The sequence below is a fragment of the Myotis davidii genome, unplaced genomic scaffold, assembly GCF_000327345.1.
Source record: "Myotis davidii unplaced genomic scaffold, ASM32734v1 scaffold803, whole genome shotgun sequence".
Lineage (NCBI taxonomy): Eukaryota > Metazoa > Chordata > Mammalia > Chiroptera > Vespertilionidae > Myotis > Myotis davidii.
The window spans coordinates 2,747,010-2,759,491 of record NW_006295567.1 but is presented as its reverse complement, the minus strand read 5'-3'; the positions used below and the strand labels follow the sequence as shown (position 1 = coordinate 2,759,491).

General features: G+C 33.0%; 1 protein-coding gene across 13 annotated transcripts in view; it reads left to right on the top strand.

The window, feature by feature from the left end:
* FAM135A (family with sequence similarity 135 member A) overlaps positions 1-12,482 on the top strand; it is an 85,590-nt gene that overhangs the window by 58,302 nt on the left and 14,806 nt on the right. For 12 of the 13 annotated variants that reach the window (XM_015568187.1, XM_006770337.2, XM_006770334.2 and 9 more), the window contains 5 exons: positions 957-1,117; positions 3,696-3,787; positions 4,301-4,398; positions 6,276-6,427; positions 8,396-8,506. In XM_015568187.1, coding sequence (XP_015423673.1) covers positions 957-1,117; positions 3,696-3,787; positions 4,301-4,398; positions 6,276-6,427; positions 8,396-8,506 — 614 coding nt within the window. The remainder of the gene's footprint in view (positions 1-956; positions 1,118-3,695; positions 3,788-4,300; positions 4,399-6,275; positions 6,428-8,395; positions 8,507-12,482) is intronic. The other variant, XM_015568188.1, reaches the window with a different exon arrangement.

Sequence of the window (12,482 nt, the reverse complement as noted above, 5' to 3'; positions counted from 1 at the left end):
GAGTCAAAAAGTTTGCCCACCCCTGACCTAGTGTATCCTACTCTGTTCAGCACATTCTTTGAATTTTATTTTTATCAATCTAAATGATATAATGTTAAAATAATTTTTGATGTTTGCAGCATCCAAGTTGAATAGTCACTCATTCCAAATGAATATATGTCGCCAATTATAGTTAGTCACATCCCCCTCTTGGTTCTGCTCCTTCCGATTGATATGTTTAGAGAAAAATATAATAACTTAATGTATCAAATACTATAACTACCATTCTTACTGTTACACTTTATCCAACAGCTCCATCCCTTCCATTAATGTAAGATTAAAGAAACCCTAGCCGGTTTGGCTCAGTGGATAGCTCTTTGGCCCAGGACAGAAGGCTTGTGGGTTTGATTCTGGCCAAGGGCACATACCTCGGGTTGCAGGCTCGATCCCAGGCTCAATCCCTGGCCCCGGTCAGGGTGCAGTCGGGGTGCGTGCTGGAGGCAACCAATCCATGTTTCTTTCTCTCTCTTTCTCTCCCCCTCCCTTCCATTCTCTCTAAAAATCAATGGGGAAATATCCCCAGGTGAGGATTAACAAAAGTTAAAAGTAAAAAAAGGAGTACAGAGGACAAGATTTGATTACAGGATAAGCATCTGATTGTCATCTTTCCAATACTTCTTCCAGCTTTTCTATGCATGAAATATAAAATTTTGTAGAAAGCATTAACTCTACCCCTCCTATTTTCTTTGTTAATTTCAAGTTTAAAAGAATACCTTAAATAATTTAAGATTTAAAATAGTAGTTGCATTTGAACAGGATATATACTAAAAATAGTAAAGAAAATTATTCTCTGATTGGTGATCCCACATGTTTTTATTATTTTAAAATCAAATAATTTCTGGGCTTCCTCTTCTCTGCAATTCCATAAATTCAACAGATTGTCTTTTTGGTTCTAAACCTGAATATATTTGCTTCAGCTTCCTTCAGGCAAAAGAAGAATTGAAGCAACTTAAACTCCCTGGGTTTATGTACAGTGATGCTCCTCTGCTGGCATCCTCAGTCCCTTATTTTAGCATGGAAGAAGAGGATGGTTCTGAAGATGGAGTACATCTCATTGTCTGCGTGCATGGTTTAGATGGTATGAAGTGTCTACTGATATAACCCATAGCAACTCAATTATGTTTTATTTTCCTAATAGATCTCATTCCATTCTATTTACTCTTTGAACTGCAAAAAGAATTTTTAAATTGCTTAAGTTAATTAAATTTTAAATATATTCAAAAATAAGCACATGCTTAATTGTGCTAAATATAATATTAAATTTCATTTTAAGTAAATTTTACATGGAACTAACATCCATGTGCCAACATTTTATTTATTTTAACTGGATTTTTCTATTCTTTCTTACTGTTTGTGTTTGATGTTGTTGTGTGTTTTTTTCAGTTGTTACCTCATAGCAATCATTTTTGTCTCTCTCTGATAGTCTTCCTAGTTCCCTTTTAGCTTGATACTTTAAACCTCATGGGTACCTCAGAACTAGAAAAGTCAACACCTTAAAATTGAAGATTCAGCCCAGCTGCATTGCTCTGTGGTTGAGCGTTGACCTATGAACCAGGAGGGTCATGTTTCGATTCTTGGTCTGGGTTTATGCCTGCGTTGCAGGCTTGATCCCCAGTGTGGAATGTCAGGAGGCAGTCAATCGATGGTTCTCTCTAATCATTGATGTTTCTGTCTTTCTCTCCGTCTTCCTCTCTGAAATCAATAAAAGAATGTATTGTTTAAAAAGTTAAAGATTCACTAATTGCCGAAACCGGTTTGGCTCAGTGGATAGAGCGTCGGCCTGCGGACTGAAAGGTCCCAGGTTCGATTCCTGTCAAGGGCATGTACCTGGGTTGCGGGCGCATCCCCAGTGGGAGATGTGCAGGAGGCAGCTGATCGATGTCTCTCTCTCATCGATGTTTCTAAATCTCTATCTCTCTCCCTTCCTCTCTGTAAAAAATCAATAAAAATATTTAAAAAAATCTTTTAAAAAGAAAAGATTCACTAATTAATTAGGGATTAATTTAAATTCTAAATACCTAGCTTTTGTGCCATGGTTTTATGATGGTTATTTTGATCACTCAACAGACTTTTTTTCTTTATTAGAAATTATATTAAAAGATGCACAATATCTCTAGACTAATAGGGTATTGCTATAATTTTATTCCATAAGAACAAATTAACAAAAGATTTTATGGATTTTAAAAATACTAAAGAGGATTGAGATAGTAAATTCTTTAAAAAAAGAACTCATTCTCCGAAATAAAATACCTCCAGTACTGACCTCTTTCACCCCAGTAATAAAATTTTCAAGAATTAGCTCCCAAGGCTAATTCCAGTAGAATCTCTGGTATTTGAGAAAATATTATCCCTATGTTATATAAATTATTGCAGAATAATAGAAAAAAATATGGAACATAGTTTATTTTGTTTTTTAACATTAACCTAACCTTGTTACCAAATCTAAAAAAGGTATCACACCCATACCCGAAAAAACAGTGGATCAATATGACATTAATATACTTAATAAAACTATAGCAATATTGCAGAAAAAATATTTTTTTATTTTCTTTAAAATATATTGTTATTGATTTCAAAGGGAGAGGGAGATAGAAACATCAGTGATGAGAATCATTAATCAGCTGCCTCCTGCACGCCCCCTACTGGGGATCAAGCCTGCAACCCGGGCATGTGACCTTAACTAGAATTGAACCCAGTACCCTTCAGTCTGCAGGTCAACGCTCTATCCACTGAGCCAAACCAGCTAGGGCAATTAATTTTTTAAATGTCAAAAAAACTTCTAGCAAATAGGATGTAATTCCCAGAATGCAGAAACAAGTAAATATAAAGAAATTTATTAATATACTATATCAGAAAATCAAGTAAGAAACTATTGATAAAATTCAGTATTCATTCCCAGTTATTACAACTAAGTACCAAACTTGAAGCCTTAAATAGCACTAGCTTTTATAAATGTGATTAAACATATTTCCAGCCAGTGGGAAACATATACTTAGTAGTGAAACACTGGAGGTGTTCCTTTTAAAGTTCAAAATAAAAGTTACCTCTGTCAGTGCATGAAATACCTAAAAGATATATATATATATAGGAAGGGTAAAAATTCAACAATTGATAATGACATGTTCATTCCTAAGTAAACCAAAGTAAGCCACTAAACTAATTTTTAAAGATAATCATGATTTTTATATTTATATATTAATATTTTCTATTTCTAGACTCTCTTTTAAGTTAGTAATTAAAATAAACCATCCTAGATTATTTATATGGATTTTTATTTTCATCCATCTATGCCAGTACCATCGAAGGAAAGTCACGGATTAAATCTACATCTAAAATAAATTCAAGGTTTGTTAAATGATCATCTAGAGTAGTGATGGTACGGAGTACTTCAGTCAGTCATTCACAGCTACTATAACTAGTAGTCAGTCACCCCAAGTGAATGCTGACAGTTAAAGACACAGTCAGGTAAGAAAGTGAAAGCATCAGTATGACCAAAACTTGACAAAACTGTTGGAAAGACATTGTCTGGCTAATTGAAGTCAGCTTTGAAATAAAAATTGAGGGCTCTGTTTTATAGTGCACTATCTGTTTACAACTGGCACAGTCAATCATGCCTTTTACTTTATCTTCTTTAGATGGAATTTTTTATTTTCTAGGTAACAGTGCAGATCTGCGATTAGTAAAAACTTATATTGAACTTGGACTGCCTGGGGGAAGAATTGATTTTCTTATGTCTGAGAGAAATCAGGTACAGTATCACAGTATTTTCAGTGGAAGCAAATAATTTTGTACTACTTTCTACCTAAATATTAGCTTACTACAAAATGTCTATAGTAATAGAAATAATTTTTCTAATTTCTAAAGAACTTAACATTAATACATATCCCCAGTAAATAAAATGATTGATAGTTCTATTTATAAGTGTTTCACATATGCAGAATTTCTAGATTTACATTTCTATGCAAATATTCCATTAATGAAAATATTATAAATAATATATTAAATGCTGGTAGTGGGCTAAACAGTTAAACAACTAAATGAAGTATTATTAAGAATATTGAACCTTTTTTTTCCCTAGAAAGTCACTATTTTTTGCTCATTTTAATACAATCAATATTACATTCACCAAATTATCTTTTAAAAAAACCACACTGGTATTAACCATATTTTTAGTACCTAAATTAAAAATAATATTTATATTCAGTTTTTCATGTGATTATACATATTCAGTATGTAATGTGTCTATTTTACTTTTGTTTAGAATGATACTTTTGCTGATTTTGATAGCATGACTGATCGCCTTCTGGATGAGATAATACAATATATTCAGATATATAGTCTAACAGTTTCAAAAATAAGGTAACTTCTATAATATTACACAACTATTTTTATATCTCTATGAATTATAGAAAACCTAAAAAGAATTTGTGATAGTTTTGTCATCCTATTCTGAATATAGGAGATCACAACTCATTAATTGGAAGAGAAAAGATAAACTTAAAAGATCACATATTATATGATTCTGTTTATATGAATTGTCCAAAATTTGCAAATCTATAAACAGAAGTTGATTAGTGATTGTTTAGAGCTGGGGAAGATGGGAGGTAGGGAGTTGATAGCTAAAGGTACAGCGTTTCTTCCTGGTGAAAATGTTATAAAATTTCCTGTAATAATGGCTGCACAACTCTGAATACACTAAAAAATAATGAATTATGCACTTTAAATGGATGAATTGTATGGTATGTAAATTATACCTCAAAAAAGATGTTACCAAAAAGAAAATTTTGAAGGAAAATGGATATATATAAACAAGTAAAACAATAAAAATACTTTTAAAGTTTTATGACTCTACTTTGTGAGTTAGTTTTCTACAAGTAAGAGATGATGATCAAACCAATATGTCTCATTATTTAATCAGATATTGAGGATATACATAGGAGAGAGAAAAATATTTATTTCTTCTAGTCTATTAGGAATTAAATAAAAAGTAAAAACTAACCTTCGTTCCTCAAAAAGAATAAACTAATTATCTTCATATCCCAATTAAGTTAGAGGAAGAAGCTGGCTCTGTATACTATAGGCTTTTGTAGTTTGTTTCCAGTCTGAAGTATAGAGGTATTTTCTGGTCCACATCCAAAAGTGGGCAGTTCTTTGACTACTCTCAAGGCACAGCTAAAACGTGCATTTTAGGAAAATAGGTAAACAGGTTTCTACTTAGAGTTTAAAGAAAAACACAAAACAGATTTCTGTTAAAAAATGGGGAGAGATAGAAGTATGTTGGGAGAAGAAATTATTTTCTCATTCTAATCCTCTTCATTTATAGATTTTTAAATACCCTTTGCTTACTAAATTTTCTACAGTGGTCCTCATATTTTTTATTCATTTACTATTTTATGAGAAAAATAATATACTTTAATTGTTTTCATTCATCCACAAAAGTATTCCCTCTTCAGATTAGGTTGTCAGTTATAATCACCCATTATCCAAAAGCCTGATCTAGTTGATTAAGGACTATTAGTTACTCATAACTCTCACTCCACAGCTTTAGGAAAGTCAGTTCGGGAGGAAAGTTCATCCTGAACTTCTCACTAGTTATATGCATAAACCAGTGTTTAGATAACTTTCATTTCTTTTTTGTTTTTTTGTCCCCAGGAATTCATATATTATCTATTGTAAAATAATGCTAAGCAAAAAAGGCTCTTTTCATTTAAACTGTTCCTTAATAAAGGTGAAGTACTTTATAAATATTAGTTATTTTGCTATGATCTTAGACTTATAGTAGGAAAATGCACGTTTTAGCTGTGCCTTGAGAGTAGTCAAAGAACTACTCACTTTAGAGTGTGGACCAGAAAAGTTTGTTTTAAATTATTATTTAAGAAAATAATTGTATGTGTGCCTAGGGAGGCAAAGTTACTAGTCAATGTATTATTACTTATAAAGTGTAAGCAATTACACTTATTTCTAAGCAATTATAAACTATAAGTAACATTTTCTATATAATATTTTGTTCCCATAGAGTAAGCATTTAAATTACATAATAGGAACTTTCTACTATAGTCATATTATTTCCTTCAAAATGTAAGTTATCTCATTTCAAAGTATCAAATCATAATTTTAAAACATACTAGAAAATTTTTAACTCTTAATATTTTACATCTATGTGTAGTGATATCACCTTGATATTTGTTTTTAAAACTAATACTCTGGGAGAAATGTCTTTTTTTTTCCTCTTAAAGCTTTATTGGACATTCGTTGGGCAATTTAATAATCCGTTCAGTGCTTACAAGACCAAGGTTTAAATATTACCTCCACAAACTTCATACCTTTCTATCTCTTTCTGGACCTCACCTCGGTACACTCTACAATAGCAGTGCTCTTGTTAATACAGGTAAAAAGTTTTATTGTTCAGTATAAAAATATGGCATGGGGAGAAAAGTCAAATTTAATATTTTTGTGTTTATTTTAGAGCCAACTTGTCACATATGTGAAAATTTATGAAAAAAAATATGTAACTGTTTTCTGTTTTATCATGCCCATGAAATAAGCTGATAAGTCATTTCAGAAAATGAATATTATATTCAGATGACATTTGTAAAAGTAATTAGAGCATTTTTTAATTAAACTAAATCTTTTCAGTAAATGTTTACTTTATAATTGTTCCATAAGTTAAGCAGATAACCAGTAAATGTCTATATTTAATATATACTAAAGTTATAAAATATTTTATATAGAATGTTAACTCTGACTTTAACAGTGATATTATGAGGAAATAAATTCTAAAATTTTTAAAGAAATTTAAATGAAAGTTAAGAGCTTATTTTGATTAGAAAAATATTCTAACTAATCTCATTCTTTTTTAAAAAAATTTTTTTTTATTGATTTCAGAGAGGAAGGGAGAAGGTGAGAGAGATAGAAACATCGATGAGAGAGAATCATTGATCAGCTGCCTCCTGCCCATCCTCTACTGGGGATCGAGCCTGCAACCGGGGCATGTGCCCTTGATCAGAATTGAATCCGGAACCCTTCAGTCTGCCGGCTAACACTCTATCCACTGAGCCAAACCAGCTAGGCCATCACTATTCTCATTCTTGATTTGCTTTTTTATTTGGCTTTGTTTTTCATTAGATTTTTTAAAAATGATTTTTATAATTTAGTCAGTTGATTCCTATTGAGAGGATAAATTAGATTTCATTTTGTTTTTGTTTTTTCATTGAGCCTTAAAACTATTATTTTCATTTTGTCTTTCACTTCTTTCATTGATCAAAAAAACTAAACATTTTATTTTGTATCTTATTTCAAATGCTGGTATTTGAAAATTAGGACATGAGAAAAATGAAATCCATAAATAATAAAAAAAATAGAACCCAATATGAATAAGATGCAATACTTTGAATTTCTTTCTTCACTAAACTTCCCCCCAGATAGGCTTTCAGTGATCAGATTTAATCAATTAAGGTTTTTTTTTTCTTGATTTCTCCTTTTCCCTTCTGTAATATATATTAGAAGCACCAAAAGTAGAATTAAATATTCCACAATCTTGAAAACCAATTCCAGAGTGATTAGGGTTTTACATAAGAGAAGATGCACTTAAATATGGGTAACTGGTAATATAAAGAAATACAGTTAAATATGAAAGTTAAATTATATTCGACTATTGCTAACAAACATTAACTAAGTCCTCATTCTCAGAGTTGGTCTTATATAATCAATCTGCCATAACTTAACTATAATTATCTATAACGTAAAGACTCAGTACTTAGGTGTTGGGATATACTACTGTGTTTGAAGTTTTATCTCCCTCTACTTTATAATTTGGTCAAATATATCTAAAGGTACAATTTTCCCAGATTTGTTCTTCATAGACCATTATCTATTTTATTACTGATTAAGAAATAGCAAGCCCTGCCCTAACTGGTTTGGCTCAGTGGATAGAGCGTCGGCCTGTGGACTCAAGAGTCCCAGGTTCGATTCCGGTCAAGGGCATGTACCTTGGTTGAGGGCACATCCCCAGTCGGGAGTGTGCAGGAGGCAGCTGACCGACGTTTCTCTCTCATTGATGTTTCTAACTCTCTGTCCCTCTCCCTTCCTCTCTGTAAAAAATCAATACAATATATTTTTTTTAAAAAAGAAATAGCAAGCCCTATTTTAACCTCCATTAACCCATAGTTAACCCATATGTGGATGTGTATATATTTGTTATCACAAAATGAAAATATTTTGTAAATATGTTTATTAGCCAATAGAATGCTAATTTGGAGGATGTCTCTTGTGAAATGAAATATATTGAAATTAATAACCTTAGCATATGTTACTATATATTTCTAGTTATACTCACATATCATTTATAACTCTCTAGGTCTATGGTTTATGCAGAAATGGAAAAAATCAGGTTCTCTTTTGCAGTTGACATGTCGAGATCATTCAGACCCTCGCCAAACTTTCTTATACAAGCTTAGTAATAAAGCGGGTAAGTATATAGTAACAGTTTTTAAAACATCCTTTTTAAAAAAACCTTTAGCAAATAAATTATCTACATGTCTTTCTGCTGATTAAAAAGTATTAGTCAATTGTGACTTCTTAGTAAATGAAATAGCAGACTCACACTTAAAACTAAGCAGTAGATAACATGGTTTAATTTTTTCACATGATCATATTTTTTAAAAGCTGCACAGCTACATTGAAATTATCCTAAAATTTTTAGCATTTGTAATCCATACCAGTTATGTTAGTCAGTTTTTGACCGAGGCCTCTGCATATCCTAGCCCTCCTGTCCTTCTAGCTGTCCCCTACCCAAATCTTAAATCCTTGTTATAAACTGACACATAGTGTTCTGTTTTCCTGTTCTGAGGATGTCAAACATTTCTGGAAAATGTCACTAACTAAACTAGTAATAGTTATTCCTCCACATTCTCACCACTGGCGAGTCTTGTTCTTCATCTCTTATTAGCTTATTATTAAATAATAAATTTACTACCTTCTGTAATATTAGAAGCACATAAAGGAGAATTGAATATTCCACAATCTTAAAAACCTATTGCAGAGTGATTAGGAACTGGTTCCCATACATTTTTTCCACTGAAAAGGTCAGGGTTCAATTCCCAGTTAGGGTACATGCCAGGGTTGCAGGTTCAATTCCCATAGGTGGGGGGAAGGAGGCAGCTGATCAATGATTTTCTCTCTCATCATTGATATTTCTGTCTCCTCCTTTCTTTAAATAAGATCTGCTGTGACAACCCTTTCCCACCCTTCATATATACACACCTAGTATTTCCTATAGTTCCTTCTAGTAGTTATTCGGTATAAATCCATTGAATCTTTTCAATATTATTTTCAGGATCCAAAAGCAGGTCAGATATTGTATGGTAAGACTTGGAACTATCAGTCACCAATAAATCTATCCTTTATCTTTATTCCTATCATCCATGTCCTCCATCCTGCAATTAAAACATTGGATATGAACACTGGACAGATTTAGTAATTGAATATAGCTACTTCATTTGAGTCCTGTTTTAGCCTTTTCAGGATTCTACCTTAAATGTTGTTTTTAATATGATAAAGAAATCTGGGAATGGTTATTTCATGTATTGTCTGTTATTAAAATCAATGAAAGAAACTTTCTTTTTATAAGTTGAGTTTTATGATCTTGTTTCTAAAGGTACAGATCAACAATAAATTTCTTACAGTGCACAGAAATATATGCGTAATTAGTAAAACTACAAGATATTCCTATAAAATCAAATGTAAAATTCTTAATTTTAAATATAGTATATTGCTCTCATGTGAGAAAAACTTACACTAGAACTATTTTGTGTAGCTGTGAAGTTTTTACTGCTGCTCCTAATGGGCTAGAAAATATATGAAAAGCAAAACTGAATATAAATGTTTCCCAGGGTTTGTGTATTTATACTGCATTTTACAAAGTAAAATTTAATTAGCAATACTAATATACAGCAACATAAAATAAAAAGGTAACTATAAAATTTTACTATGAAAATTCTGTACTCCATGGCATTCCTCATCTAAACTGATTTGTATGATCTATAATAATAAAAGCATAATATGCTAATTAGACCAGACAGCTGAACAACCTTCCGGAGGTCATTATGGATGTCCTTAGGGATGAAGCTGCAGCAGTGGGGGCCAAGGCAGAGGCAGTTAGGGGCGATCAGGCAGGCAGAGCAATCAGGCAGGCAGGCAGAGTGGTTTTGGCCCAATCCTCACAGGCTAGGCCAGAAACCGGCAGTCTGACATCCCCTGAGGGGCCCTGGATTACGAGAGGGTGCCGGCTAGGCTGAGGGGCCCCACTGGTGCACGAATCCATGCACTGGGCCTCTAGTTAATGTATATTTTCATTACATGATTTCTCTTTAGAAGCTATTTCTAATTGCAGTTTTAAGTATCAACAAACATTAATTGATTTTTAAATTATAATATTATCACAGGAGTTGGAGCAAGTTTGTTTTGAGCTACGTTCTCCTCCCCCCTTTTTTGTCATCTAGAGAACTGAGAAATGCGTAGTCAATTCCTAGGAAATTATTACACTTGTATATCCTATATAATAAAAGGCTAATATGAAAATCGACCAAATGGCAGAATGACCGGTCACTATGATGTGCACTGACCACCAGAGGCCAGACGCTTAAGGCAGGAGTTGCCCCCTTGTGGGCAGTGCGCTCCCACAGGGGGAGTGGTGCTCAGCCAGAAGCTGGGCTCATGGCTGACAAGCGCAGTGGCGGTGGCGAGAGCCTCTCCTGCCTCTGCGGCAGTTGGACATCCCCCGAGGGCTCTCAGACTGCGAGAGGGTGCAGGCTGGACTGAGGGGATCGCGCCCCCCACCCCCCGGGGGTGAACAAATTTCGTGCACTAGGCCTCTAGTATACATATAATTAGTTCACAATGTAGAAATATATGGGTTCACATCAGAAACATAAGTAAAACAGGAAAGCATAGAACAATGTTTACATAACCATTTTAAGTAACCAAAATGCGATTATTAGGTGTTTTTAAACAAAAAGTCCTAGTGGTGATTTTCCTTTTATGGTTTCACTCTGTGAAAGGTACAAAGTCTTAGATGCCCTCGTCCAATTATTGCTTCTGTTTCTTCTGACGGCTAATTTCCTCCTCTTTTGAGAAAGATGGCTAATTTCCTTCTTTTGTCTGAAGCAAAATCTAGCCTTCCACCTTCTTTTCTCTTTTTATTTAAGCAAAGTCTCCCCTCTGGGTCTTCCTTTTGAAAGTCTTTTTCTCTACTATTCATTATTTTAAAACTAAGGAAATATTTAAAAGCCTAAAATAATTTGTATGATTTCTAAAACATGTTTTTCATTTCATAATAAGGGCTCAAATATAGCCAGAAAAGAATCTATTCTTGTTGAAACTTCCAAAACATAATACCCTTTTAAGGTCTTCCCAAAAACATGTGCTTAGATTCTCTTTACCAGTGGTTGTTTTCTGACAAATAAAGAAGTTTCCTGCTGTGCTACTGTGGCACAAGATAACCTTTTTTTCCAGTAAATTATGGGGGTGTTTAATAATAGGTATCACTTGATTTATAAATAACATTTGTATTTTGTTTCTGAAAATGTGGCAAAGAATCAGCATCAGCTAACATTATTTTAGGAAGCAAATTCTTTCTAGCATAGTATTTAAAATAAATAAGAATAGTTTAATATTGCTTAGAATATGTCCATTTTAAAATTACAAGGTTTTCTCAACTTCAGCACTGTTGACATTCTAGGCTGGATAATTCTTTGTTGTCATGCGTTGTCCTGTGCATTATAGGATATTTAGCACCCCTGGCCTCTACCCACAAAATACCAGTAAAACACATACTCTTACAACCCCCAATCCACAGTGTGACAACAAAAATGGTCTCCAGACTGCTAAATGTCACTTAGTATGCAAAACAACCAGGACTTTAGCCAATTTCAAAAAGTAGATAAAATGAATCAATAGGAATTCCTTTAAAACATTAAAGTTTCAGAAAAAATGAGACACCAAAAGTATCAGGAAGACCATAATAATTAAGATGAAAGTTATCGTTTACAGTGTTCATATAAATCATGTTATTACACACTACAGAAAAGTATTGAAGATTTCCTTTAATCTTTTTCTTGGAAATCTTGAAAAGTAACCTAAATTTTTATTTATTTATTTATTTGTTTGTTTATTTATTTATTTATTATTGCTTAAAGTATTACAAAGAGTATTACATATGTCTCCTTTTTTTTCCCTCCCCTTGACATTCCCACAGGCTCCCCTACCCCCCAGTGTCTTATGTCCATTGGTTATGCTTATATGCATGCATACAAGTCCTTTGCTTGATCTCTTACCCACCCTTCCACTGCCCCCCAACCCTCCCTGGCCTTCCCGCTGCAGTTTGACAATCTGTTTGAGGCAGCTCTGCCTCTGTATCTATTATTGTTCAAAAGTTTATAATGGTC